We start from the raw sequence: 26,027 nt of genomic DNA, 5'->3' as shown, positions 1-26,027 counted from the left end.
GCCGATATATACATCATCTCCTCAATCAGTAAAACCATTCATTATTCTCAAAATCATTTGTCTAGATTCGTGGCATATTTAACAATCGCTTCTATACTCATGAACCACTTTCCTCCTCTTTAGTACCGTCTCGCTCCCTGCTTCTCATCTTTTGCATCATTGTGCGCCTGCGCGTGCTGTTCAATAGCCTCCTTGAGCTTCGCGACGACTTCAGGTTGATTGCTGAACGCAGTCATGAGCAGGCTTTCCAGCTCTGCCTCTACCTTCGCAATCGGTTTGACGCCAGGCTTCCGGTTTTGCGAATCGTTCATGAGAGCACCCCAGCGATGTGTGAAATTGTAAATGGATTGACGGAGCAACTCATCCAGCTGCTCATTCATATCCTCAACTGTCAGCGTCTTGGCTGTGACCGACGGCGTGCCTCGCGACCAGAGACCACCTCCAATGATATTCGAGAAGAATCCGACCCAGTTCTGAGGACTTAGCGTGTCCCAAATGTGAACAAAGTGTTGCATTGAAGCGGCGTGGTTTCTGATATCGCCGATCTCCAGTGACACCAGCTCATTCTTGATGATAAGCAAGTTTTTGACCATGAATAAGTCAGGGTCTGTACCAGCCTTCAACGACTGTATCCTAGATTCTGCACGTTGCAGCACCTGAATAGTTTCTCGCACAATATTGAAGACAACCGAACTATTTTTGGACTGTAAAACAATAAGTCAAATGATAATGAATCTCCAAGGAGAGTACTCACTGATCTCTCTTTTGGCATGCAATTCTCATACATGCCCAAGAGTTTGATGGCCTGCTTCACCAGAGGATGAGCATTCGATGATGCCACCCCTCCCACTACAGGGCCGATCTTCAAGGAAGCGTCTTGAAGAGGAGCCTTTGCAATCGTTTTCATAACTTCTGCTTCGAATACGGTGTCCGTCAATGGCCAAAGGTGATGTGCGAGGAGTTGCGAAGTGTATTGCTTGCACTTGATAAAGTATGGTGACTCCATGTCATCCAGATCAGCACCAAAGTATTCGTTCGCAAGTAAGCCCACAACGTTACAGGTCGTTTCCAACGGCGCCGCCTGAAGAACTGTTTGGAGATTGGTCACCAATGGTGTCAGGTTGCCAGGATGGACAATCGTGGTGCTGATGGGCTTGATGGCCTGGAAAACAGAATCTGCTGCTTGTGTCCATACAGGCTCGACTTCGAACAGTTTCATAAAGAGGTTCTCTTCATTATACATGCGCTCGAAACATTGTTTGATAAAGTTGCGTGACGCTGTTTCCGGGGACAGGTCCTTGACCTCTTTGTTGAATTCTGTAATGTCAGATTGTGTCAATGCCTTGAGGTCGCGATCTCTTGTTGTCAGATGGTTGTGAATGATGTTATTGGCCGTGTTCGCGTACGTCTCGAAGTGTGTACAAGACTCGTTCCGCTGGCCATATGAATCGTATGCTCGGCGCACAACTTGGTGGACGTTGGGTATTAAGCCGTATGAATCTAACATCATTTCCTGGAAGCGACCATACGCAAGCGCATGACGAGCAGACTCGGATTTGGTAGCAATTATTTGTCGTCCAATCTCAGGAGATACCTTGTCCAGTGTGGTCTTGTAACCGTGCTCAAGAAGGTGCAGAGCTTTTGTGAGCAGAGCAGTGTATCGGGCAAGGTAGGTATCGCGATCGCGGTATGAGGCCTAAGTGTGTAAGCGTTGTAATCTTGCAATGATGTACCGATCTTACATGTTCCTCCATAAACACAATGCAGGAGTCAATGTTTTCGACCATCTCTCCAAATGATGCATCGTCAACCAATCTACTAGCGCCAGGCGCATTGAGCCGTCTTGTCGCATTATCGAGGTAAGCATAGTAATGAAGATCGGTTCCGACTTCATTAGCCAGCTCTTCCAGCCGTCTTTGTTCTGTCAAAAGTTCCTCGCATTGTGACTGGAAAGTTGATGTTTGCGCCTCAACAGAGCCGAACGAGTTAGATAATGTGGTGAGAAGTTTGAGTGTCGCATTCGCATCATCGATCAGCCCATCTAAATGGCGCTCCGTCAGGGTGAGTTGGTCGCGATATAGTCTACTATAAGTCAGGACAACTCAGGCAGTGAAGTAGGCCAGTGGAGTTGCATACATATATTCTTGTTGACTGGCGTCTAGTAATTGGTCGTCAAATGCTTCGAAAGTGTTGGGTTCATGTTTATCGACATCGTTACTAGACTCGGGGAGGAACAAAGCTTCCCATGCCCTACTCTTCTTATCGGTCTTCTTGGGTCGTGGTTTTGTATTCTTGGACAGCTGCTCCTTGACTACACGATAGAAGTCTGAGTATGAGCTGGCTCGACGAATAACGGTGGGTTCTGGCGGGGTATCGGTATCTTCGATTTCTTCGTAGACATTGGGCATAGGCGCAGGTGTTTCTTGTATTTGACCGGTTTCCTGATACCAAAATGGTGAGCTTCACCCAGCTTGTGGTGGGGTGTCTATTCGTGGGGGGACATACGTTGGGCTGCTGTAACAAAGACTCTTTGCGACGATGTCCATGACTTTGGCTGTGGCTACTGGAGTGACTCTTTTTGCTGGTACCCAGATCGGGCATCATCGTATACCATGAATCCTCATACATAGTGCCGATTAAGCTCAAGGGAGCTCAAATTGAAGGTGTTCGCTAGAGCTGGAATTTGGAGCTGGAGCTGTTCTAGTTAGAAGCCACGCAGCGTTGAATGTTAAAGTCGGAGGCGTCAGCTCCGAACCGCCGATGGATTGGACGGCAAAGTGTGGGGATGGTATCCGTGCGCTACGCTAACAGCTGAGAGTGTCTGCAGTCTGTGGCGCTTGCTTCCAAAGATCTGTGGCTGTGACTGCAGGACCCTGTGGCTACGCCTGCCACAGTCCAAAGAATTTTGCTGACCATGACCATTAGTTTAGTTCATCTTTACTGCGGGAGCTCGAGCTCTATGACCTCACAACCTTTTCTTGATCATTGGGAGGCAACATTGGATTTATCTTTTTGATGCAACTTGATCTCTTCAACGGAGGATTTCATCTGTTGCATTGACTCAGATTGTGCATTTTCAAGTGTCTGTGCCCATCATGAACGTTTCTCGAGCTGCTCTCAGGCGGGCTGCTATCCGCTCCCAAGTCCGCCAGCCTATCACCACTTCCCAGCGTCAATGGGTTCGCTACGCCCACGACTATGGCAGCGAATATTCTGAGCCTCCCTCAAACCGCGCAGGCAAACTTATCAGTCTTACAGCTGTCTTTGGCTTGGCTGCTGCTGGAGTTTACCTTTATCCTAAATTGACTGGAACATCCGCCTCGGCTGCTGAAGATGAGAAAAATCAAGCTCCAGTCAAGGCTGAGATCGAGTTTGAGAAGCCTCGCAAGAAGGTCAAATCCAAGGAAGAGAATCGGGATCTTATCAGCTCACAACATGCTCAAGTCAAGCATAGCTGGGAGCACCCCGGAGTCTATGCATGGGGTTCCAACGTTGGCAAGGTCATCGATCCGAAATCTAGTGAAAAATATGTCAAAGCACCTCGAAGGATATCCTACTTTAACGACCAGGTCCTTCGAGATCTCAAATTGACGTCCATCTTCGGTGCAGCCGTTACTGAGAAGGGTGACTTGGTTCAATGGGGTCTTGGCTACAACCAGAAGGACCCTTCCCCAGTTCCCACACTTACAGGCAAGGACATTGTCAAGATTGATGTTTCACTAGACCGAATCATCGCTCTATCGCGAAAGGGTGATGTCTATTCCATTCCAGCGTCTCGCAATGACCAGGAAGGTGGCCTGAAGGAGGAACAGCAGAAATCTTCCTGGTCTATCTGGGGATCTGGTGGCGCGCGGGAGAACATCCATTTCCGCAACTTGACACCATCCACTCTCGCATATGGCGAAAGCGTGAAGGACATCAGTACCGGACAGGAACACTGTCTTATGCTTACCTCAAAGGGACGTGTTTTCTCCGCTGCGGCTAGTGCTCTCGAGTTTCCTTCCAAGGGACAGATGGGTGTTGCTGGCTTGACCTGGCACAACAGGCCTAAGGGTCCTTACGACCAGCCTCACGAAGTTACTACTTTGAAAGGATTCGAGGTATCGCAAATTGCTGCTGGCGATTACCACTCTGCTGTTCTCGACAAGACTGGACGTATCTTTGGATTCGGTGACAACTCTTTTGGACAGTTGGGCATTGATACCGACTACGGTCTCTCAGTTTCAGAAACCCCAGTTATGCTTCCTACAAATATGTCATATGCCAGCACCGGGCTCATACCAACGGTTACATCTATAGCAGCAGGCGGAAACAACACTTTCTTCACTGTGGACGCAAAGGCCTCTACAGTTCCTGGCAGCAAAAAGGCTCTTGCCCCAGCAAGAAGGCTCCCGCCTGTGACCACGGACTTGTGGGCTTGTGGCCAAGGAGTTTACGGAACATTGGGTACCGGTCGATGGTCGCATGTATCTGCTAAGCCGACCAAGGTGAAGGGTCTCTCGTCTCTTTTCGAGTTTGACGAGAAGACCAACACGATGTGTCCTATTAGGCTCAAGTCCCTGTCAGTTGGCGCTACCCATTGCTCGGCTATCATGGACAACGTGACCGAGTTGTCGATATCGAGCCAAGGTACAGAGAACGAGACCAACTGGGGTGCCGATGTCGTATTCTGGGGTGGCAACGAGCACTTCCAGCTTGGCACTGGTAAGAGAACCAATTTGAATGCGCCAGCGTACATCGCGGCTCTGGACAGTCCCGCAGATGCTCGTAAGGAAGGCACAGAGGGTTTTCATCGGCTGTGCGTCACTCCTCGCAAAACAGTCCGCTTGGATGGTGGAAAGGGCCGAAAGGTATCTTTGGAGCAAAAGGTCGAGTGTGGCAAGTATGTGACTGGCGTTTACTCTGCCGTTTAAGACGACAAGCCATAGGGCTCAATTTGTAAGAACACTACTACTGTATTATCAGAAATATATAATCATGTATTGTATCTACGAGGACACGGTACGGCGTTGGACGGAATTTGCCAGTTATGAACCTTCTTTTCTGCGAACTTGTAGTCTGCTGCTTGCAAGAAGACTGAATAAAATGAATCTCATGTCTCAATTAGGCTATCGTATGTTAGCTTCGTCCGATCTCCCTGTCAGATTTCTACAGGGGCATGGATAAGTCCTATTATAGTAGGAACTTGGACCAATATGGATGGGAATGGAGTTTAATTTGGCCTCCGCAATGCAGGTGGATAGTACGGTATTACAGAGTACTGCTGAAGGAATCAACTTGCTGGCAAAAGGGATAAATAGTAAGATGTTGGTTATCGTTTTCTTACATACGGCTGAAGGAGTTGATTGATCGGACCAAAACCCGTTGTCCGTAGACCAAAATAGAAACAGTAGACAATGGCCATGTCGTCCAACAGCCGCCACGCTACTAAAATTATCCTGCCCACGCTTTAGTCGACAGCAGTCCAGTGTGAAAGGTACTGTGTGTACAGGGGCAGTACAGGGGCAAAGGGGAAAAAGAAATTTACTAGACCAGGTACCGTGGAACTATCGACTCTAGATTGACATCCAAGATAAATTGAGTGCATGATCAGCAACGTTGGATTTGCCCAGAGCCACGGGATTGGGTACTCTATGTACTTGTCTTAATAACAAAAAGGAATGTTCTTAGAAGAGATCTGTCAAATATCATCAGAGGCAAGACCATGAAATTGATTACTTGCAGATCAGGCCCTGCATCCACTGTAACAAGGTCCTCACAACTGCCGTAGTTCAGGTAGGCATGCCCTGAAGGAAAGGAAAGTACAGAGTATAAGCGGGTGCGATCAGACACTTTCTTTCCCCACGTTCCACCTCTTGCAGTCTTTTTTTTCACTGACGTGACGTCTTTTTCTGAGACTCACGTTCGCATCCATTACTTGGTCACGTCGTCACGTCACGTCACTCGTTCCTGGCCTAAAACGGTACCACTCCATCACTCACTCTTAGTAGTAGGTAGCCCGTAGATATTCTTGCCTAGTTTCATTTATTTATCACCATCGTCAAAATTTTTATTTCCTCCCCTTCCTTTTACTTTTTTTTGCTTACTCTCCTTTTGTCTACATACTTCCTCCCCTTTCTGGTCCCGTCATCTTTTCGCCTCCTCGTAACCTGCTCTAGTACATACGGTACTGCACTGCATTTGACTTGCGCCCCATAGCCCACACGGATCCGACCCCTGCCCTGTCTGGCCTCCACCAGCCAGGAAGACCCGACGACACTATTCCTCTTCTTGGGCCCAAATCTCCGTCGACTCTACTTCTTATACTTGGGCGTCCGCCGCTGGTCAGCCCTCTGCTGAAATCTGTGACAAGTCCCTCCTACTGGTGCAGCTTTTGCTTCTCCTTGGGGACCTCACGCCAGTCTTTCCAGTATCCCGACGCCATGGACAGGATCCCCAAGTTCAGGCGCAAACCTAAGAAACCTACCATCGAAACCTCCGTTGAACGCTCCAGCAGTGACACTGCCGACAGTATTGCCAGCTCCGAACTGCAGGCCGCAAACCTCCAGTTGCAACTGCAGCAAGGACAACCTCAACCACAGAAGACCAAACTCTCCAAGAGAGCAGCTTTCAAAAATTTCCGGTTGCGTAGCTCTGCTAAGAGAGCGCGCGACAGCCCACCCGCCGAGCTGCCTTCCAGCCCTCCTCCGCCGGCCGTCGTGAGCCACGATGGTGTCAAGAGTCGACCCGTCACGGCCGAAGACGATGTGCCAGGCAATAATCATGGGGCACAGCCCCGAATTCCTGCCTTCCTAGAGTCTTCATTGCAAAGTATGAAATTGGACAAAGAGTGACAGGCCCGTTAATAAAATACTGATTTCTAATAGATATCGACTTCAAATTCCAGGAGTTACAATGGGCCGAGCGCGAGCGAGTTCAAGAGGGTACAAAAAACGAAGCAGACCAAGATTTCAAATGGGGTACTTTCAAGCAAGTCGATGTTCAGGAAAAGGGCGCGATGGATCGCTACGTCAACATCAAGCCATGGAATCACAACCGAATCAAGCTTCAGGTGCCTGAGCAAGAACTTGACTATGTCAACGCCTCCGAGATTACAGTTCCTTCGGTCTCCGATCCTGATACAGAGCCGTTGCGGTATATTGCTATGCAAGGGCCGACTATTCCCTCGATTGACTACGTTTGGCGCATGATTGCCGAACAAATGTCTTCGCCAGCTGTTATCGTGCAGCTTACAACCATGGCAGAAGGCGGAGTTGTCAAATGTCACCAATACTTTCCTGATGACGAAGAACAACCAACCTGGACTCTGAACGAACACGATGCATGGAATGACAACTGGCAAGCTCAAGTCACATACGATTCATACGAGGAGCTGGCCGAAGGCGCCATTGAGAAGCGTAAATTACTCATGCGCCTCAACGATGAAGAAGAACCGCGCGTTGTGTGGCATCTTCTTTACCGACGATGGCCTGACTTCGGAGTGCCTGAGCTCGAGGATCTTGATGGGTTCTTTGACCTCATGCAGCTGTCTCGCGAACTGAGTGCACCCACTAATCCACGGATAATTCACTGCAGTGCTGGCGTTGGTCGAACTGGTACGTTCATCACCCTGGAGCATCTCATGCGTGAGCTTGAGATGGGCACTTTTGAGAATTACGACGAGCCAAATGAGGGCCCTGACCTGATATTTGAGACTGTCGACCTTCTCCGAGAACAGCGCGTGGGTATGGTTCAAGGCCGACCTCAGTTGTTGTTCATTTATCAAGTCATGCGAAAACTGTGGCAAGACAAATATGGCGTCGACGAAGAGGGTAACGAACCTGCAGCTAAGAGACTCGAGGTGGGCGACCCTTTCGTTGATGGCTCAGCGCCAGCTTCAACGTAGACCATTCAAGGTACTACCGTCACAAGATGAAAGAAGTGGTCGTGGATGTGCCTTGTTCGGCATCTGTTGTAAGGATGAAAATCATCTGTTTAGGGGGCTTATAGAGACAAACTCGAGGCATGAGACATGCGGTAATGTTAAGGTCGGAGTTGGGATAAAGGCTTTCTGGATGGTCGCTGGGTTTTGGTGAGAATGTCGGGGTTTGCTAATATTCCATTATGAGTTTCGGGATACGATTTGCTTGTGTGTTTATATGATATTGGTGGGGAATGTATGATCAAGCATGGAAGGGGTTCAGGGGTAATGATATCCATATATAGAGCTCGCATCTCGTAATGGAGAGATGACGATGACACAGGAGCACTCAAGTCAGGAAAGACTTGCGGAGGTTTTTATTTAGTATTCATGATACCACAAGGACGAATAAGGATTGGTTGTGACTGGCAGCTATCTAACACATAACATTCAAATAGGTACGTACCTACGTAACGATACCCCAGCGCACACTCTGTGGACCATCTGTGAATCTGTTTGTGAACGTCATGAATATGAGAAACAGCTTTTGTATTATGGTTTCGAAGACTTTTTCCTATCTGTCTTAACCTTAGATAATTGAGTGGTCTTGCTATCTAGGTAGGTATTGTTCTGGCCGTGTGCCCATCCATATGTGTATCAACTTCATTACCACAATACGCTCTACTTAATTCGAAAATGGTTCAAAACAACGAAAATAACAATCTCTATAAGCAAATAATCACAAAATTAGGCGCTAATCACGAGTGTAACAGTCTCCTTCTCCTTTTCAGTGACAGTGACAGTAGCCTGGTCCTTGTCTGTGACTGTCACAGTGAAGTAGACGGATACAGTAGGTGTACCGTCCACGATGATGGTTGTGGCATGCGCATCATTGCCAGTGCGAGTAACAGCATCGGGCTTCTTGTCAGCCTGGCTGTCGGCGTTGGCTTCAGTGGCCGCGGGAGCAGGAGCCTTTGTTGGCTTGTCGGGAATAGGAATGAGTTCTACAGATGTAGGCTTGTCATCACCGTCATCATCGTTATCATTATCGCCATCATCGCCACCTGATGGGGTAGTGGGCTGGGCTTCGTCAGGCTTCTTAATGGACTTGGTCAAGGTTGTGCCGCCTGGGAGATTGACTGAGGTGGCGCTTGGCTCAGCAGGAGGAGGAGTTGTGGGTGGGAGGTCCTCATAAGCCTTGGTGGGTTGAGGGTTGGAAGGCTCTTGTGGGTTGGTCTGGGGAGGCTTCTCCTCATTTGGCTGAGATGGCGATTCTCGAACAGGCTGAGACTGAGCTGGTGGAGAAGGACGTTCCGGTTCCGGTTGAGAGGGTTGCGGAGAACTAGGCTGTGCAGGCTGTTCTGTGACAGGTTGGCTTGGCTGCTCCGGGGCTGGTTGAGTTGGTTGTTCAGGAGCAGACTGGGTAGGCTTCTCAGGCATAGGCTGGGTCTGTATGGGTTGCTGATAGTCAGGCTGAGAAGGCTGCTCGCCGACAGGCTGGGATGGCCCGGTGGGCTGGGCTGGCTGTTCCTGGGCAGGTTGACTAGGCTGCTCCTCAACTGGCTTGCTAGTAGGTTCGGGGCCTGCACCATCATCGACAGTAACGATAGTGGTAATTGTAACAACAGGAACTTCAGGTTGTTCTTGAGCTGCAGAAGTAGGTACTGGTTGACTGCCCTCGTTTCCGTTACTAGGGGCAGTGTTCTCATCACCGCCTCCAGGGGTTCCTCCAAGAATCTTAGCCGCAGTGGCAGGATCCTCACAGATTATCTTGATACCACCCTCAACGTTGTACAAAGGGAGAGCAAAGCACTTCTCTCCCTGGGTTTCACAAGAAAGAAGCTCGAAAGCGCCATCGTCACCGCATAGAGCCATCTGTCCGTTGATACAAGCAGCTTGGCCCTGGGTACACGCAGTTTCAGGAGTGAGTTTCGCGAAATCTTCGTTGTACTTTCGAGCATCAACTACGTTGCTAGCGTAAGCTGGAGCGGGAATTGCACTCGTGCCTGTAGGAACTTCGGTATTGATTGTAGGCACGCCATTGGCTGGCGAGCCTGTAGGAACAATCTTTTCTACTGACGAAGTCTCAGGGGAAGAAGGGTTCGAAACTACAGCGGTAGTTGAAGGTCCGACGGGTGCTGCGGGCTGTGTGTTGGAATCAGGGCCTGGGTACTGAGGCATAGCATTTGAAGGAGCAGGAGATGGTTGTTGGACTACTGAAGTCTCTGCCGGGGCTTCAGGTTGCTCGATTGCAGACGTAGCGGGAGTCTCGGGCTGAGCCGGTTCTGGAGTCGGGTCAGGATTCTGGGGTTCGATAGGTGCTGAGGTTGCAATAGGAGAAGTCTCTGCAGGAGCATCAGGCTGTTGGCTTCCAGGATTCTGCACAGGAGAGTATGTCTGCTTGTCCTCAGATGTAGGAGCAGGGTTGCCAGGTTGGACAGGTTCGGAAGCAGGAATTTGACTCTCAGGCTGAGCGACCTCTGAAGTTGGTGCGGGTTGGGGTTGAGCGTCGGATGTAGTCTCAAGCTGCGGTTCCTTGGGCTGAGCTACAGAAACGGTCTCAGTAATAGCAGTAGGACTTGCCTCTGCAGCTGAAGTCTCCGGAACATCTGCTACTGGTGTGGTAGGAGGGGTGGGGTAGATGTTGGAAGGATGCTTAGGGTTAATCGGGAATGCAGTATCGCCAGGGGCCTGCGTTGTGATGTATTCGCTAGGAGTTGGTTGATACGCAAATGTGGTTGTCACATCCTCGACGGGTGTAGTCTGAGGCTGCTCGTCTGCGGGAACAGTTGCTTCGGGAGAGGTTGCTTCAGGGGTTGCAGTCTCTTGGATAGCACTTGGCTTGGTACTCTCTCCCTCTGATGGCTGTAGTGTACCAAGATCAACAGTCGAATCGAGGACCCTTGTCTCAGTGTTCTCTGGCTTTTGAGCGACCTCGGTAGTGGGAACCTCGGGGGCAGCAGTAGTGGCCTCGTTGACTGGCTTGTAGGTCGGGGCCTCACCCGCTGAGCTTGGAATCTCCTTTGTAGCCGGACCAGACTCAGTAGGTACTGCACTATCCTCAGGAGGTGGGTACTGAGGCTGATCGGCCGCCGAAGTTGGCGCTTGAACTTCAGTAGCAGGATCCTTGGGAACAATAGAGGTTGTAACAATCGGCGCGGAAGGGTTCTGGGTGAAAGTTGGCTTGTTCACAGGCTCTTCTTGAGTAGGTTGCTCAGCTGCACTAGTTGGCTGAGGAGCATCATTGGTTGGCTGGACAGGAATGACCTCGACCGGTTCAGGCAGGCCAGAGTAGGGGCTGTTCTTCTTGTCATCGCTCGGGCTATTTGAAAGTAGAGGGTTAGGATTGGGAGTCGAGTTAAGGGTCTCGAATATGGGTCGCGGCGTAGTTTGATCGCCGCTGTCCGACCTAGCATATATAGTCAGATATAGCTCTTCATGGCCTGTTTTCAAGTCCGGTTCATACCCATATCCGTCGTGAGCCGCAGTAGGGGCTTGCGAGTTTTCCATTCTAACATCAAGGAAAACGCCAGGGTTTCTTTTTTCTCTGCCAGTCCACATAGGGCCAGCCTGTGCGGACTGGGCAGCCAAAAGGAAGGAGATGGCTACAGCGAGCCTCATTCTATTATAACGCATGATGAATGACAAATTGATATAGACGTAGGAAAAGGAAAGAGTGTTTTCTCGTGAGATTGGAAAAGATATGGTCGTGTCGTGTGTCTCGTTTGTCGTTGGTACGTGAGTCAAAGCCTCGTGTAAGTTGTAGTGATAAAAGTCGAAATGAAAAGATAAGTTTGTCGAAATGCTTCCTCCGAGATCCAAATAGATTAAGAGTCAGTAAAGCCAAACAATGGCGTTTATCTGCGAGCAATAATTCACTTGTTCAATACCCTGAAACCGAGACACACAAACTGAGTACAAGGAAAAGCCGGCCTTGTTAACACAGAATGGATAAAGGGAATGACGAACAGGGGAAGCGAACAAAGCTATGAAAGAAAGATGGAGAGATAGTATGAAAGAGAGTCACACAAAGAAAGAGAGATAGAGATAGGAAATTAACTTGACAAAAGGAAAAGGGAAAGGGAAAAAATCTGAGAGTTAGATTCAGAGAGAGTGAGTGTTGTAGTAAGTAAGAGTGAATCCATTCGAAGTTGAGCAGGTAGAGCCAGTGTATATGCAATGCAGTACCTCCTTCCCCCCAAGACCCCAGGAACAATTCATAACCAATAAGCGCCAGGAAAAGACGATGAATCGACTCACAGGGAGTCTCATCTCGTATCGAATCTGATCGATTTTCACGGCAGCAAACTACCAGACTAACCCGGTCGTCAACTTAGACTCCTTGTCATGGATCCATGATCCCCAGTCAGAGTCAGAGTCTGAGTATCACGACGCGCCCAACCCAAGTAAAGACCCCAGCAACTCACTCAAATAGAAATGGACCCAAGTAAAACATTTCCCACATATAAAAAAAGAATTCTCCAACCTTCTCAGCCAATCGCTCTCGTTTCGTTATTGGCAAGTTGCACGGTAAAAGACTGGCTGTAAGCGCTCTGTTTCAACCGTCTATGCGCGGCCTGTTCCTATTGGTTCACCGTCTCCACTACGGCCCGACCTTACTGGGGTTCAGTTGCCAATCGTCGCCTCTCCACTGAACCGCCATGCGGCCTTACGGTGCAAGTACAAGCCTTTTTAGTGCTTGTTGCAGGGGGAGCCGGGGTTCGTGATGCCCTCATCTCTGGCCTTGCTTTGCCTTGGCTTGACAACGGGAGATTGACATGGTCATGATCATGGTCAAGATCATGCCGTATTTGGACTTGGTCGACCCATATATGGCCTTTCAGTTCTAGACCAGATCAGCCATTTTAATTTCCTCTCTGGATTCTCCTCCTTGACTGGCCAGACAAGAATAGACTCCCTCCAGAACCGTCTTCTTGGGTCTCAACATCATTTGACGATAGCCGCCCGTCATTCGTAAGTTACCATGACCGTACTTCAAGGCCGTGGCTTAGCTCTTAGTCGTCAACTACAAAAGAGATAGATCCCTTTTCTTAACTTTGCATTACTTCTTGTGCTACTATTGTTTCAGCTACCCAACGCCTTATTCATGTTATACAAATCCAGGTATCCATGCATGGGTATATGGTATACAATAAGCGCCACCGCGTCTAAATGCCACCTTTCTGCTTTTGTCTATCCTCAAAGTACAACAAACTCTTCCACAAGCCAAGCTTTGTATCCAATCCACTACGCCACTTGGCCTGGAGATGATGACTCTTCCCTTTCTTCTTCCTCTTCCTCCTCCTCCTCTATCATCTCGTCCGCATCCTCAGAAAATACTCTTCTTCTGAGATCATTGACAGCATCACGCTGCTCTTTCGAAGTCTTGTGCTCTGTGACTATCCAATCTATGTTCAGATCGTGGACATCGGTAATCTTGTTGTTCCTGTAATGGAGAAATCGTTCGCGGGCCCAGGTTGAGACGTCCCTCAACTCCTTCACGCCGTTTCCATGGCTTTCGATGTACTTGTCCACCACCGTGTCATCCGGCCACTCCCATATTCTGTTCTCCATAACGCCTTCAAAGACTTGCTTGACCTTTCGACGTCTGATCAAAGGCTCCGCAAATGCACGGAACGCACACAACGTTTCGATCATGTCCAAGTCTTGCGGCAGCTCCCCCATGTTCTGTATCTCTTCTTGAAGCTCCGGCAAGCTCCACTCCCGGATGAGCCACTTCATCATGTCTGACATCGCCCTGACTTCCCCTGCAAACGCCAGCGCCAGCATCAAATTGTGGGCGACAGATGGCATCACCGGATCCCTTCGCGCTCGCATCATGTCCGCGTGTGACACGTGTAAGCTATCTGCTGGGCGTGATCCCTCTTTTTCCTTCAAGACAACGGAGTAGAACAGGCCCATTAACCGTTCCCCAACAATTTCAAACATTGACAATGCCGAGTGCTCTGGCACATTCCTGATGTACTTGGTGTTCTTACCAGCCTCAATGGCCTGGGCCTCGTAATGAAGCGCGAATGAGTTGCTGTCCGCCTTGTCTGTTGGCAGAGTCTCTGCCAGCTTCTCCACCTCTCTTCGCAAGATCTTCCGTAAAGTTTTGGCGAGCTCGTTAACAATAACCAGGTTCATGGACTTATCGACATCGATATGATCCACGACATATAACCACAGACGGAGCTGTGCCTCGAGGGTAAGTTGTAAGCGTCCATGGTGCTGCGCAAGTTGTTTTAAGATAGGCGCCCACACATAGGATGACCAATTAGCATTGTTGCCGCTCAGGCGACGCTCTGCGAGCCGGATAGCACGTATGAGATTCTTACCGCCAAGATTAGGGATCTTGGAGAGGAGTTCCATATAGGCTGAGAACAGCGGTAAGGGGATTTTCCTCAATTGATTAGTTGAAGGAAAGGCCATCGTCAATGCGTGGTAGTTCTTTCGAGCAGTGCTGCCGTCCTCTAAATACCGATGACCTGCAGCGACATTCTCAGCGTTAGAGACCAAGATGCGAAGGCACTGTTCGTCCGGGCGGATGTCGTCTTCCACCATCATGCTATACAGTTCTCCTGGTGTCGGAGGCTGCAGTCGCAACTTTTCCAACTCTGTCAAGTTTTTGTCTTCATTCGTGAGATAGTTAAGATGGTTATCTCCGGGCAATGTGCCGTGACGAGGATCAGCTTCCCTGGCGTATAACCTTTGAAACATGGCGGTATATTCGAGTACCCCAGGCTTCATGCCTGGCTCCGGGGGGTTGTTGAACCGCTGCCATGCTTCATGAGCATTCCTCGTCGCTCTGATGGATGCTGCCCAGGCTGACACCTTCCGGGCTGTGTTGATTTGCACCCGCTGCTGGATTGTTGGACTGCCATCGGGTGCCAGACCGTATAGAATATCGATGACTTCGTCGACCTCCTGTTTAGGAAATCCCGCTTCCTGCATCATCATCCCTGCTCGAACAACGCGAGACCAGCTTTCCTCGGCCTCCATGGCCTCATCGATGCCATCCGCCGGTACCAAGTACGGAGGCCACGACTCTGAGTGTCGAGATGCGGCATGCCGTTCATCCATATTCTTAGGCATTCCAGCCAGAACAGCTCTGATGGCCTCAAACCCGTTTCTGTCTACCGACAAGGGTTGCGGGAGACTATCAGACATCGCCAGAAGGATATGTTGGGCCGCCCAGATGTACGCATATGGTATCGCCTTATGCTCCGCCCCAGATCCCATCCGAGAAGCGATAGTTCTGAGTGAATCATTGAAGAATCTGCATTGTGCGTGGTATGCTTCTGCCGTGGGCTCAGTCGCCGGGGTTATCTCCGAGGCGCCGTGAGAATTGGCTCCCAGCTCTACAATAAACTCTGCCATTATCTCAGCGAGAACAATTAAACGCCTCGGTTCTATGCGACGACAGTGGAAAGCGAGCCGTTCCATATGCTCCATGACCTCTTTTGGTGCGAATTTCTGCATTTGAGTGCGTGCACGCCCCTCGATATACAATCTCACATCCGTGATTCGTTTCTTCTCTGCCGTAGTCTTCAGTCTCCTTCTGAAGTATTCCAGTAAACCATCCAAGGTCGAGACTTGTCTGATCCTCGATGACAATCTTGACACATAGCTGAAAATGAAGCCAGGCTTCACACTCGAATCTACCAGAAACAAGTGACATCGCTCTTCATCAGTTCTGGCGAAAAGAATATCGACGTATTCGTTCAGACGTTCTTGCGAATGTCCGTTGTACTCCATCACACCCATCAAACGCTTCCATTCCTCTTCTGGGTGCAGGGCTTTGGCGACCTCTTCCATGCCTATCGGATCGGCTGCTACTTGTCGTCGAATATGCATTTGCAACAAGACGATAGGTAGGCGCATACTCCGAATACTGGCGACGTTTCTCTGTAATGATGGATCCGGGTCGGTTATTGCAATATATCTGCGGAGTAAAGTGGGAGGACTTTGCTCTGCCCATCTTTTTTGCATGTTTAATTTTCGCTCTATTCGGTCGCGCATGTTGTTCAACGGTAATGTGAATTGTTCGGCATTTGTGTCTTTTCGATCATTGACTAACTTTCGCTTGAAACCAGGGTTCAGTGAGGATCGGTCAACCTCCATGCGACGCTGCAGTATCGCATCTTCAACCTTCTGAGCTTCTGGGCTAGTGACATCTTCTCGATCTCGGTCTCGTTTTAATTGAATTTTAAGCTCGGCCTTGGATGGAAGTCTATCATGACTGCGGCGACGCTCGGATATTACAGCTTCGATGCTGTCGAGTATGGAAGATGACCGACGAGACTGAATGGAACTTGGGTAGTAGGTAGTCTGGAAACAAAAGAATTGTGAGCTTCAAGTTCTTGGAATTGGGTTTGAAAACTTACCTTGGCTTGGGTTACCACATGCTGCGACGCCTGCCATCCATGCCTCAGCTCCCGGGTTGCACTTCTCAGCATCTCTCCCTCATTTCTTCCGGGCTAGCGCAATGGCTTAAACAGAAGGATATTATAAGTGAACTCGGTGATGGGAGGCAGATAGTGAGAAATGACGTGGGAGGGAAATGATTGATTGTTGTCCACCAAAGTTTCTGTATGCGCCAATCGAGTTTATCGGATTATCAGGTTTAGTTTTAATTCGCACTCAACTTGGCCAACCATTCCGAGGTTTCCCCAGTCCCATCATGACAGGCCCTGTTACTACACTATTAATCTGATCAAGTTGGGAATGTAATATTGTCTTGTATCTTTTCTGTGATAATTTGGATGAATTGTACTGTTTTTTCTTTTCCTTTTTCTAAAGATTGTGATTTCGCTACGTACTCCGTTGTCACTCAAAGAGCAATATCATGCCTCCTAGGCATAGTATCTTAGATATCACGATTCTACCAAAAAGCATTGTACTTTTCCTATTTTTGCTGCTTTCCTTTATATACTTCGATATTTCATAGACACATAGTACAGCGGCGCAGGGACTTGTGATTCAATCACCTTGTGACTTGCCCTTCTTCTTCTCTTCATCCTCTTCTGCCTTGTCCTTTCGCTTCTGTACCACCTCCCAGTTATAAACTCTAGCTACAGCGACCTCCATGGTCTGAGTCCTGTCAGTAACAATTCAGGGCGGTAGGGGGAGCTATACAGCATACCGTGATCTGCTCGCGAAGAAAGTCCAAGTCCTCTTCGCAGTTTGACAAGCTTGTCTTTGCTGTCGAGAGCTTAGAGCTCAGTAGTGTCTCCGCCTCGTCTATGGGGTATGAGAGCATGACGTTGGCCTAAAATTAAACGTCAGTTCCATGCTGGTAATTTCGATAGCGATTGTCTTACTCCGAGCCAGATATAGACCTCCTCAGTCGCGGGTATCTTCGCCTTTGAATACAAGGTGTCGTTAAGCTCGAATGTTGTCTCTATCGCTTCATCATCGTCCTATGACTTGTATCAATACTGCTATGCATGTACATATACTGCACGTGCGTACCTTTCTTAGCTTGAGAAACTTGACCGAGTCGAGAGTCTTCTGAATATCAGGGATTTTGTCCTTAAGGCCGCCCATTCGCTTCTGTAGGTTCATCTCCATGAATTGGTATTTCCTACCCCGCCATGCTCGGTCAGCGCCAGTTCTATGTCGAGCTGCATGGAGCAAGCTTTCGAGGGCATGTATTGTCCCAGAGCTCCAAGCGATTGTAAACTCACGAGATCATCTCTTGGAAACTGCGGAGAGTGGGTTCGACGTCATCTCGTGTGGTAACATAGTCCTCGACCTTATCGACAAACGGGGCATAGGGGATGCCCCGCGGATTGGTAGGTGTAGCATCTTTACTATTTTGTATCAGTTTCTGCTTGTTTTTCTCGTATCTAGATGGAAAGGGATTATCTCTTAGTCTGACCTTGCTGCTGCTTCCTTTCCTTTTGATGCCATCTTGTCGGTGCTGTACTTCAAAAACAAGAATGAGGTACCTGCTGTCTTGAAGCTGCCAGGCGTGGGCGGGTTTTGCGACTGGGCGACATTTCGTCAGTGGGGTCTCTCGTTCCTCACCTGGCTTCGGTGAGCGGTGAAGGTGGGGCATTCACCTTGATTGCTATAAACCAGAGTCTCTATCAGCAATATTTAACAAGCTCTATATGAGAAATTTTGAACGATAGTGAAATTTAAGAGCTGAATTACTAATATGAGAATGCCTTACAGAATCGCCTTAAATATAATAAGAAAGAAGAACAGAAAGTAGTGAACTTAGAAACTGCTTCTTTTGGCAAGTATTATAACTAGGTACTATCCAGATCTCATGATTGGAAAGATAAGAGGCTATATATCTTCCTAATTCTTGATGAACCGGAATTTAGATTTAAATGTTTACCTAGGAGTTACTCCATGTCTAAAATCGCATCGCTGACGGACTGAAGCTTTACAGAAGTATTGGCAATCTTGGCGAAGAACTCGTGAGACGCATCTTGAGTCTATAGATCTAAAGCTTGTCATGTGTGAATTCAGCTTTTAAGCATCAGTCTTCCCTGGTTTAGGTACCACAGCATCAATCACATTTTCTCTCGGAGGCCGTCTTTCATGGTTAAGTTTTGAAGAAGCTCGCTGCGCGCCTGTAGGCACCAAACCCTGAGCTTAAAGCGAAAAATGAACATCTATATACTCCTACCAAGAAGACTAGTATTCTGGACATTGTCGTCTTTGGAATATAAAATGTACGTATTGCTGCCCTTGTTCATGTCACTAGTCTCACCATGTTGCAGTACCCAAATACACTCACTGCATCGATCTTGGGATTGCGTTAACTTAAACCATGAGGATCGAAATAGGCAAGGGAGACAATATCACTGAACTCCACTCACTATTGCACCAAGAACAGCATTTTCCCTTCAAATCTGACCCCGAGAGATATCACCCGCCACGGCCCGAGGTTGAGAAGACGTTTAATCGGTTTCCGGATCACACACATTGGCAGATGTCCGAGGTAACTGAATCCCTGAGATCTGGCCAGGAGACTGGACCACCAATGCATTACACTCAACCCCAACGATTTATGCGCGAAGTGCTTCGCAGAAATGTTCAAGCTGAGCGCCGTTGCCCATACGGAACGATTGGTGATGGTCGTCCTCGTCCGGGATCTGTTTCGCTCTCACCACCTCAGGAAGAGGAGACAGAATCTTCTCCGCCTCTAACATTAAGGGAGCTGGTTATGACATCTGTCCCTGATACACCAGATAGAAACCCGCCACCTTCTCCGTATCACGATGCAGAAGGTGGACCAGATGGCCTTAACCCAACCACTCATCTACCCAGGTTTCCCGAGACAGAGTCAAGGGAAAACCCTGCTTTATACTCTTCTCCATTGGGTCCCTCTCGACAACTCATTTATCACGCCCATAGAGGCATGCTCTTGAATCGGTCAATGTTTAATGGGAGGCGGCCGGGTTCGCCAAGACAACCAGATTCGACCATGTGACAACATTTGAGCTGAAAAACAAACCATCTTTAGATGAGGATTTGGTGTCGGTGGGAACTCGAGCATAGCAACGTGTTTTGCTTTATGCCAAATAACACTGCAGTCAGAACGATATAGACTTGGGAGGAACTCCTGAATTGATGATATTTCGAACGTGAAACAAATCAGTGCCCAATGTCCCCAATGAAGTCACCGTTCTAGCAACATCATAGGTATATTGAGTTGGCATAAATCGTATAAAACCATCCAGTCATAAGTCGTGGTAAGGTATACCTACATGACTAAGGCCAAACCCCAAAGGTTGCCCTAATCCATTCGCTTCTTACTATCTGCCAAATCTCCAATATCGGCACTGTTGTCCAGGGCATGGGTATTGGTTGAAGCCTCGTGTGCTTCTTCCTCGTCCCAGTCATCGTCGATCTGATTCTCATCCCAGTTATCAACCTCTTCTTCTAGAGTGCGAGCTCGACTCGTCTCGTCCACCACGCCAGTTTCGTGGCCTTCGCCAAGCTCAACGTCACCTTCGTCCTCACCAGGAACGGCACTGTACCGTCTACGTCGCTTGCGCTCGAGCATTCGCTTGTGATACCACGAGCAGAGTCCAACGCCGAGTAAGCTGCCTATCACATTCGCAACAATGTCATATAAGTCGAATTCCCGGCCATTGTCGAGAAAGCTCTGCACGAACTCGGATCCAACACCAAGGACGATGGTACAAACCACCAAGGTCATGTTCATGACTCGCCTTCGATTAGTGTCGACAACCCAATAGAATACGACGGTAATTGTGAAAAAGGTGATGAAGTGTAGTACTTTGTCGTTGATATATTGACCAAGCTGTATCGAGGTCAGGCCGGCATAGGCGGCGATGAGGAGCAAGAGCAGGAAAACACCTGACAACGAGTAGTCAATATCACCCATGATATAGCATTGTATCGAATGCAATCAAATGACAATCCACTTCTGATCCTCAATTAGGACGAACACAACGCAATGACGTACCTGCAACTGGGAGTCGTATTCTCATGATGAAGTGTAGCTATGGAGCAAAAGCCAAGCTCTTGGTCAATGCTGTGTTTCTTTAGGGAAGCGCTCTGAAGAGTATAACGCCTACTTAATATTGGAAGGGGGTTCCCTGGTGTTTGCGATGTTAGGCCCTTGAGCTATTATACGTTCAAGGTAAAGAGGCTGGGCGTTTAGAGACGAAGCTGAGAGAAATGCAACCGTGGAGCTCAAAAGTGACGATTGTCTTTGTGGCTTGAGTGCTCCAGGAAAGTGGCGGTGCACAATCGAACATGACAGGGTTAGGTACCAAGCAGTTGCCAATAGAATCGGGAAGGGAGTGGAAACGTGGGCTCTTGCGTATGCATCCCCCAGACCCCAGCAGCCCAGCGTCAAGGTGTCAGAAGAATTGGCCATCGAGAGTATAAGAGACGAAATAATTTGGTTATTATATGTGAGCTTAGACTAGCAATTAGACTGATTTATTTCCATAACCTAAGCCTCAGAGGACAATTCTTCTGACACCCACCCGCCCAGCAGGCTCAGACGTAGTAGCTGTCCCGTCGTTTTCTTCTTTTTCTTTGGCGCTGGTGATCTCATGGGTCCCCCGTTCTAGACTTGCGCGTGCAGGCACAGACTCAGGCACAGGTACAGCTGCCCCTCATATTCCCCAACGATCTTGTGTATCACTGGCTGGAGATCATCTTTGGGGTCGTCTGGAGAGATGGCGTCTATTCTTGGTTATTTGATGGTGGAGTCAAGGATATGTTTTGCTTGTAATGGTCTTCACAAGGTACTATTGGATGGGGTAGGCAGGATATGAACAGAGGAACAGTCAGTATAAAAAGTGAAGGTATCAATACAATTACACAGATACCTCGACACTCTAGAGCGCTGGACTGACACTATATAATGTAGTTGTCAGTTTCACGTTGTTGTGTTCTTAGTATACCCAATGCGAATACCTAGTAGTTCGTCGGTCTATGCTAAAGCTACAAGGCAAACTGTTTTGAAGGTTAGAAGCGGCGCGCCTGGTCAGCTAGAGACTGTAACTTCCGCAGGGGGTACTGCATCAACTTGTACAGAAACTGAAACTGGTTTCTCGTACTTATTTAAGTGTATATTTCTTTAACGTATCCGTTCTCCAAGCTACCCGGATATCGTGGCCTGTCCTCCCTCGATATGCCTTTGTGCTGGTTGCACGTGATCTGCTGACAAAGAACTGTCTGGTCCGTCATAAGCGTCGACCTGGAGTCCGAAGCAATTTCCTATGTACAGAATACATTGATAGTATGGTTTTGAGGTAGACAGCTGTACATAATAGTAGTAAATTGATCCAGTAAAACTGGATTCTATACTTACGAGACGACCTGAAATACAAAATACAAAATCAAGGTCTTTATCCAAATTCGAACGCGGCTTTATCGCTCCAAACTCTACGATTCGACCAGATTGGACCATAGGTACCTAGGTACCCGCAACTCTCCCCGCGAGATTCCCCCCCACGAGTTGGCCCAGCGCGCGCCAGCAGCCAGATCACTGATCACTCAGGGAAAAGTCTCCGCTTCGGGAAAGGTACCTTACAAGGCACCCCCCAAATCCTCAACCTCACCTCTTGAACAGACGACAAAACCGCAGATTGCGATCCATCAAAACACAACCTTCCACGTCTCCGTTATTCGCCAATTTCTGTCTGCCATCTCAGTCGATGCCTGCCGTTCATCCCATGCGGTCTTGAGCTCTCCAATCGCCCTCGGTTCCGCCGCACGCGAGCGCATCTTGTTGCGCATGGCGACTCGCGCCCCGTTGTCGCTGTCATCGCCCTGGGCCCATCATGTCCATCACAAACGGCCAGCCCGCCTGGCAGCCTCCTCACTTGCAGCACACAAACAGCAATAGAAGCCTGACACATCTTGACGATGTTCCGGCGCGCACACAGACACCCATTGATAATTCCAGTGTGCTGATGCCTGAGGCACAACCTGATATAGAGGACGAGAATCGACGCGCCCTATTCGCGGATTTATATCGCCAGACCGAGGACAAGGTCGCGCTATTGTTTTCCGAAGATGGCTCGTATAACTATCCCGCGATTGCCGCTCTTCGACGTTCTCCGCCCCCTATCGCCCATGTTATCCCCCCTACAACCGACCACGAGCCCATCAAGGAACCACCCCTAAAGAAAGCGAAGCGCACCATCGATGAAGACGACTACGATGATGATGACGAAGATGATGATGAACCATCACAAGCGGCCCCAAAGGTCGCTCCAGCTAATACGTTACTCTCACCATCCAAATCAGGGAGCTCGCCTGTTCATTCGGTGACATCACCAGGGAAGCACGGTGATAAATCCAAAGAACAAGACGGCTCGCAGCCCAAAGACAAAGATGGCGAAGATTCTATCAAGAAATTGGAGGAGGCTCGTACAGCAACCGAGGCCGCTGCTCGAAGGAGTTTCCACACCATCTTTCATACGCTAGAAAATGACCGCGCGGCTATGCTCGAACAACAACAACTTGAAGATTCCGAGAAGCAGCTGCAGGCCGAAATGGACCACAACCATCATCCGAGTAATAACCAAAATACCGCCCCCAACCAGGGCACTCTTAGTAGCGCCAATCTTGGCGCTTCCAGCTTGACATTGAAACACCTCATTGCCCGCATTGACATGAAACGAGACCAAGTTCGCGCCTCCGATGCTGAGTTAAGACTTTTGATGAATGAGGTTCGCAAGAACAGGAGCAAATGGGCCAGTGAAGAGAATGTCAACCAGGAAGAATTGTATGAAGCTTTGGAAAAGGTCTTGACAGAGCTCAAGGCGCATACTGAATATTCCACTCCCTTTTTGACAAGAGTCAACAAGAGGGATGCGCCTGATTATTACAACCGTAAGATGCCAGGAACAATATGCCAGGACGGTCAAGGCTAACCTTTGCTCAGTCATCAAAAATCCCATGGATCTCGGTACCATGACAAAGAAGCTGAAGAGTCTGACTTACAAATCTAAGGCGGATTTTGTCGTAGATCTTAACTTGATCTGGGATAACTGCCTTAGATATAACCAGGACATGAATCACCCCCTGAGACGTATGGCAAACGGGATGAGGAAAGAGGCAGAGAAGCTGATCCCGCTCATCCCTGATCTTGTTATCCGTTCTCGAGCCGAGGTTGAAGCTGAGGAAAGGCGAAAACAGAATGGTGGGGAAGATGATGCAGGCGAGGACTCTGACGACGAGCCCATTATGTCTTCACGAGGTCGTAAGGCTGGGGCTAAGGGTACAAGTAAAGCACGGAAGGCGCCAAACGATCAAAAAGAAGACACACCAGCAATCGATCAGAAGCCAATACTACAAGTAAATGGGCTCCTGGGAAAGGTTCGTGAGGGCTCGGAAGTGGATGGAAGTAATGGCTTCGGAACTCCGCCTATTGGAGGATCGACTACACCAAGCGGCCTTAATGGTCATTCCGGCATCGGAAGCAATGCTGACGCCATGGATATTGATGGGCCCAGCATCAATGGTTTGGCCCTCAACTCAGCATTTGGCGAAGCTGCCGAGCAGGCCTTCGAAGATGAAGAGTACAAAGTCTGGAAGCAAACCACTAAGAAGGACCGAGCCCTGGTAGCCAAGGAGAGATTTCAACTCTTCAAGGACAACAAGTTCAACACGGAAGCCCCTGCTCTAGTCCGAACCAAAGGGGGTATGCGGCGATTCTTGAAACGGCAACGGGAAGCAGAAGCAGAGGGCATCATCACCCATGCTCTTGCGAACTCGACAGCTGCGGCCTCCGACGATTCGGCAACAAAACCAACCGAGACTTTGGCAGAGGAAATTGAAGAAGAAGCTGCCAAAGTGATCCCTGATTATTACGACACCCTGAGTAACATTCCTGATATTCATCCGAAACTCCAATGGATCGAAGACGGTGAAGGGCAGGTCATCAATCAACACGAGGAGTTTCTTCGACTGGTCCCACCTGGGACATTTGTAGCGCCGCAAGGTCGTTTGACAAAGAAGATGGACGAAAACATTCATCAAATTCAAGAGACCAGGAAACTTGCGACCAGAATCTCTGTCATCAAGCAAATGCAGGTTCAAACTCAGGTAAGGAGCATCCAGATTCCATAAAGGATATAGACTCATATGATTCAGGTGTACACAAATCAGTTCCCTAAGTCGAACTCAGATCCCTTTGTGGAACAAGACATCGAGCCTCATTTCATTGCTGATGATGGTCCTGTAATGGCAGCTGAGGCGTGTCAAGACGCTCTCAAGCGTTCCATTGCCAAGGTGCTATACCACACTGGATTTGAGGAGCTTCAGCCCTCGGCCATGGATGCCTTTACTGGAATTGTCGCCGATTACTTCCAAAAGCTGGTTCGAACTTTCAACGTATACAACGAATCCGAAAAGAAATCGGTGCCCACGAATGTCGAAGGACCAAGATTCCAGCCTAGATTCACTCCTGAAGAAGTCATTCTTCACACTTTGGACGAGAACGGCCATGATATTAGCTCACTGGAGCTGTACGCCAAGGATGACATTGATCGACTTGGCGGCAAGTTGGACGGTCTGCATGAGAGGATGAAGCTACATCTCACAGATCTGTTACGACCTGCTTTATCGCAAGACGCTGGAGTTGATGGGGTTGGAGCTTTCAAGGACGGCAGTGAGCAGTTTGTCAGTGGTGACTTTGCTGAGGACCTTGGTGAAGACTTCTTTGGATTCCGGGCTTTGGGTCTGGATAAGGAGATGGGACTTGATATGATCTCAGTACCCTTGCATCTCCTACAAACCCGAGTCCGAAACATACACCAGATGCAGACACAGACAACTGGCGAAGCAGCTACGGATCTCTTCGAGCCCCTGCCAGTTTCGGATCCAGTCACCAAGGAGAATATCCAGGAGCAAGTTGGGCTGGTCAAGAACTTCTTCCTGGCTAAGCTGCACGCTAATGGCGATCAGCCCCTTGTGGAGGACGAAGACCTGCCTACAAAGCAAAAGAAGCCTCGTCCTCGTTTGGGAGCCAGCGGAAAGATTGTTACTGCTCAAAAGCGTTCTCCTAAGGAGCAACTGGCTCTTGCAAAGAAGAAGAAGAAGATGGACGCTGCTGCTGCCGAGGCTAAAGCCAACGCCAACGCATCACCTGAAAAGGGGGCACCCAATGCCACCCCTGGCAAGAAGAAGTCTATGACTAGCACGACTGGTCCTGTGCCTAATCCTGCGGTCCTCGCTTTGGCCCCCAGCATGGAACGACAAGACAGCATGCAGAGCCAGGGCAACGCTAGTCAAACCGACAAGGACGATACAATCGGTATGATGAGCCCGGAAAGCATTGCTCAGTAGGCCAAGCAAAGCTTCCGGTAGCGACTATATACGAGCCTGGTGAACAACCACTACGGAATTCTTTCTGCACCGCTTGAAACATACAATAATGTTATGTCCGGTTCCGTTCAAAACGATGCCTGGAAAACACAACAAATGTCAGGAAACCATTGAGCAATGCATTTGGAACTTTCTTTTTACATATAAATCGTGTATTACTTTTTTATTATATCTACACTTGAAGTCGTTGGTCTTTTTCACATACCCCCGCGAACAATTCGCGACAACCACGGCAGTTGGTCTTTGGTTCTTGTTTTGTTTTCCCTGCCCTTGACTTTGCATATGA

The 26,027-nt window shown here is 48.8% G+C and overlaps 7 protein-coding genes across 7 annotated transcripts; 3 read left to right on the top strand and 4 right to left on the bottom strand.

Annotated features, from left to right (window-relative positions):
- Positions 1-119: 119 nt before the first annotated feature.
- Positions 120-2,628, bottom strand: FIESC28_03040 (uncharacterized protein; the record flags this gene model as incomplete). Its single annotated transcript, XM_031157189.1, has 5 exons — positions 120-704; positions 755-1,696; positions 1,743-2,085; positions 2,137-2,441; positions 2,506-2,628. The coding sequence occupies 5 exons, from the start codon at positions 2,626-2,628 to the stop codon at positions 120-122; spliced, it is 2,298 nt and encodes a 765-aa protein (XP_031018731.1).
- A 467-nt stretch (positions 2,629-3,095) lies between these two features.
- Positions 3,096-4,913, top strand: FIESC28_03039 (uncharacterized protein; the record flags this gene model as incomplete). Its single annotated transcript, XM_031157188.1, has 1 exon — positions 3,096-4,913. One exon carries the CDS (start codon positions 3,096-3,098, stop codon positions 4,911-4,913), a length of 1,818 nt encoding a protein of 605 aa, XP_031018730.1.
- A 1,509-nt stretch (positions 4,914-6,422) lies between these two features.
- On the top strand, positions 6,423-7,885 carry FIESC28_03038 (uncharacterized protein; the record flags this gene model as incomplete). The annotated part of the gene is made up of 2 exons (XM_031157187.1): positions 6,423-6,810; positions 6,867-7,885. 2 exons carry the CDS (start codon positions 6,423-6,425, stop codon positions 7,883-7,885), a joined length of 1,407 nt encoding a protein of 468 aa, XP_031018729.1.
- Positions 7,886-8,647: 762 nt separating this feature from the next.
- On the bottom strand, positions 8,648-11,536 carry FIESC28_03037 (uncharacterized protein; the record flags this gene model as incomplete). The annotated part of the gene is made up of 2 exons (XM_031157186.1): positions 8,648-11,309; positions 11,367-11,536. 2 exons carry the CDS (start codon positions 11,534-11,536, stop codon positions 8,648-8,650), a joined length of 2,832 nt encoding a protein of 943 aa, XP_031018728.1.
- A 1,611-nt stretch (positions 11,537-13,147) lies between these two features.
- On the bottom strand, positions 13,148-17,815 carry FIESC28_03036 (uncharacterized protein; the record flags this gene model as incomplete). Its single annotated transcript, XM_031157185.1, has 7 exons — positions 13,148-16,214; positions 16,899-16,993; positions 17,046-17,171; positions 17,224-17,322; positions 17,375-17,516; positions 17,590-17,715; positions 17,784-17,815. The coding sequence occupies 7 exons, from the start codon at positions 17,813-17,815 to the stop codon at positions 13,148-13,150; spliced, it is 3,687 nt and encodes a 1,228-aa protein (XP_031018727.1).
- A 1,843-nt stretch (positions 17,816-19,658) lies between these two features.
- Positions 19,659-20,273, bottom strand: FIESC28_03035 (uncharacterized protein; the record flags this gene model as incomplete). The annotated part of the gene is made up of 1 exon (XM_031157184.1): positions 19,659-20,273. One exon carries the CDS (start codon positions 20,271-20,273, stop codon positions 19,659-19,661), a length of 615 nt encoding a protein of 204 aa, XP_031018726.1.
- A 1,915-nt stretch (positions 20,274-22,188) lies between these two features.
- On the top strand, positions 22,189-25,702 carry FIESC28_03034 (uncharacterized protein; the record flags this gene model as incomplete). The annotated part of the gene is made up of 3 exons (XM_031157183.1): positions 22,189-23,245; positions 23,298-24,460; positions 24,509-25,702. The coding sequence occupies 3 exons, from the start codon at positions 22,189-22,191 to the stop codon at positions 25,700-25,702; spliced, it is 3,414 nt and encodes a 1,137-aa protein (XP_031018725.1).
- Between the last annotated feature and the right edge of the window lie 325 nt (positions 25,703-26,027).

The sequence above is a fragment of the Fusarium coffeatum genome (genome assembly GCF_003316985.1).
Source record: "Fusarium coffeatum strain FIESC_28 chromosome Unknown BRIP53273_contig_65, whole genome shotgun sequence".
In the NCBI taxonomy this organism is placed as follows: Eukaryota; Fungi; Ascomycota; class Sordariomycetes; order Hypocreales; family Nectriaceae; genus Fusarium; species Fusarium coffeatum.
The sequence above is the reverse complement of the archived record's forward strand: the minus strand, read 5'-3'. Positions and strand labels throughout refer to the sequence as shown.